Source organism: Dipodomys ordii, unplaced genomic scaffold (assembly GCF_000151885.1).
Source record: "Dipodomys ordii isolate 6190 unplaced genomic scaffold, Dord_2.0 Scaffold12, whole genome shotgun sequence".
NCBI classification, from domain to species: Eukaryota; Metazoa; Chordata; class Mammalia; order Rodentia; family Heteromyidae; genus Dipodomys; species Dipodomys ordii.
Genome location: NW_012267228.1, coordinates 15,933,257 through 15,935,675, shown reverse-complemented (window position 1 = coordinate 15,935,675; position 2,419 = coordinate 15,933,257). Strand labels below are relative to the sequence as shown.

The 2,419-nt window shown below is 44.1% G+C and overlaps 1 protein-coding gene across 1 annotated transcript in view; it reads right to left on the bottom strand.

The window, feature by feature from the left end:
* The window catches only part of Suclg2 (succinate-CoA ligase, GDP-forming, beta subunit), a 245,973-nt gene extending 245,721 nt beyond the window's left edge, over positions 1 to 252 (bottom strand). Inside the window, exon 1 of the mRNA XM_013010366.1 lies at positions 109 to 252. Coding sequence (XP_012865820.1) covers positions 109 to 192 — 84 coding nt within the window. The 5' untranslated portion in view covers positions 193 to 252. The remainder of the gene's footprint in view (positions 1 to 108) is intronic.
* Positions 253 to 2,419: the final 2,167 nt, after the last annotated feature.

Sequence of the window (2,419 nt, the reverse complement as noted above, 5' to 3'; positions counted from 1 at the left end):
GCCCCGGGGCCGGGAGGGAAACCCGAGGAGCAAAGCGCCAGGGAACCAGGCAGGCAGCCACCACGGCCAGCGCCTCCCCCGCGGCTCCGGGTCCCGGGCCGCGCTCACCTGGGACCTGGCGGCCAGGAACCGGGCCTGGAGTGCTGGGCTTCGCAGAAGTTTCGCGGCGTGCGCGGTCGCGGGAGACGCCATCTTAACCAGGAACCGGGGCAGAGAGCGGGGCGCGCGGGCAGGGGCGGCCGGGGCCGGAGGGGCGGGAGGAGGCGGAATGGAAGGACACACCCTCTTCCCGGTGGCCACGCCCTCTGCCTGATGGCCACGCCCTCGGGCTAATCGGGCCAGTTAACCACGCCTTCTAGTTGGCCCCGCCCCTGTCAGGCCACGCCCCCTCCAGATAATGCAGCTGCGCGCTCATTTCCTTGCTCCTGGATACTGCCAGGGTGCTGGAGACCTCTGACCCCGCTCTTAACCAGCTTCTCTTCCAGCAGGCCTGCTCATTGTGCCTTCTCCGATTACAATGGTTACAAAACCAGCGCTGCCTTAGCCTCACGGTCTTGGCACTCCAGTTGTCCCCAGGGAGTGTTTGTTGTCCTGATGATTGCCACAGGATTGACCCAGGAAGCTGAGGCCATCCAACCAGAGATCCATGATCTCAGGCCGGAGTCCCAGAGGTCTGTGTATTGAAGGATTTAGGAGGCTGGCTTGAGAGCCTGCAATCTCATAGCCACGTGTTAGGGAAGTTTAGGCCTAAGTGAAGTTTGTGTCCTTGTTCCTTAACTAAAATCAACAGAAAGCTGTTGAAGGATGTTAGTCTGCTAATGATTATAAGAGCATATGTTTGGAATTTCTTGGACTACCCTCATGCAACAGAAAAGGCAGTAGCAAAACACTTCTGGATTTATGCTAAGCACTTGACCAATAGGAACCCAGGTAGTACCCATAGAAAACTTACCATCAGATAAGGTGTCAAATGTTCATTTTATAGAAGAGGATTGTATTAACACCTTAAACTGGGCTCCAAAAGACTAGACTAGAAATCAAAATCCCATGACACCAAACCAAAAATAAATTCATTCCCTGAGAATGGAAAGGGAGAAATAGTCAACTTTTCTTAAACTAGTTTCAAGTGGGGTTATAAAAAAAGGTTTATTTTTTTCTTTGTTTCTACCTTTTCCATCCCTTCTATATAAAAAAAGAAAGAAAAATAAACAACAGCTCTTATGCTCAAAACACATATCCCATATTACAGAATTGAAGTGTTGCTGGATTCTACAAGTGAAAATAACATCAGTTAAAATTCTTTTTTTATTGTCAAGGTGATGTACAAGGGGTACAGTAACATAAGTAAGGGAATAAGTACATTTCTTGTCAAATTTGTTACCCTTTCCCTCATTTTTCTCCTACTTTTCCTCCCCTACAACCCCCCCAAGTTGTACAGATAATTTCCAACATATTGTCTTGTGTATATCACTGTTGCATTGGTTCCCCTCTTGTCCTATGTCTCACCATTCTGTTGTTCCCCTTCCCCTCCCTAATTCAAATAAATGTATATACAATACCAGGGCACCAAAATCAAATACAATGACAACAGGGGATATACCATAGGGAGAAAACATACAAAAAGAAACAAATAATCACATAGTACGTTAAAAACAACAGCAAAGAAAAACCTCTTGTATCCATGTCTTAGAATTCATTTTGCTTAGTATCGTCTTATATGATCATATGTACATAGCTACTGAGCTATTCAGCTCATCTTCTAAGATTATCCTAGATGTATACTAATTATTGCAAATAAGGGAAACTATGGACCTACGTTTTTTGGGTCTGGCTTTCTTCACTTAAATGAGTTTTTTCCAAGCCTTTCTATTTCCTTACAAATGGGGTAGGCTGAGGCTGAACATAATGGCCACAACTCTAATCTCAGCAGGGAGTGGGCTGAGGTACAAGAGCAGCCTGAGCTACATAGCAAGACCTAGTCTTGGGAAAATAAATAATTAAATAAATAAGCCATATCCTGGTAATTTAGTCTTTTTATCTAAGTCAATGAGATGTATGAAAAGACCTTGCAAGGAATTAAGGCTTAATAATTGTTATTTGTCTTCTTCTGGTGAGTTCTTAAATACTTGTTTAACATCAAATGTGAAAGTACTTCGCATCTCAGAGCCAGTCTGAAATGTGGATTAGAAGATCCTAAATACCATGTAACTTACCTTATTGCTCTGGAGAATTTTAGAGAAATGTAAATGTCAGGTAAAAATATTAAAAACTTAAAGTGGTTTCTGCCTAAAAGAAGAAAGAGGGGAGTGGTCAGGAACCATTCTACTTTGTTTTAGAACATCCCACTTAGGACAAGATCTGAGACCTGCAATACAGCATCTTTTCAAGAAGTTTTGTTTTGTTTTTAGTTTTTGAGGTC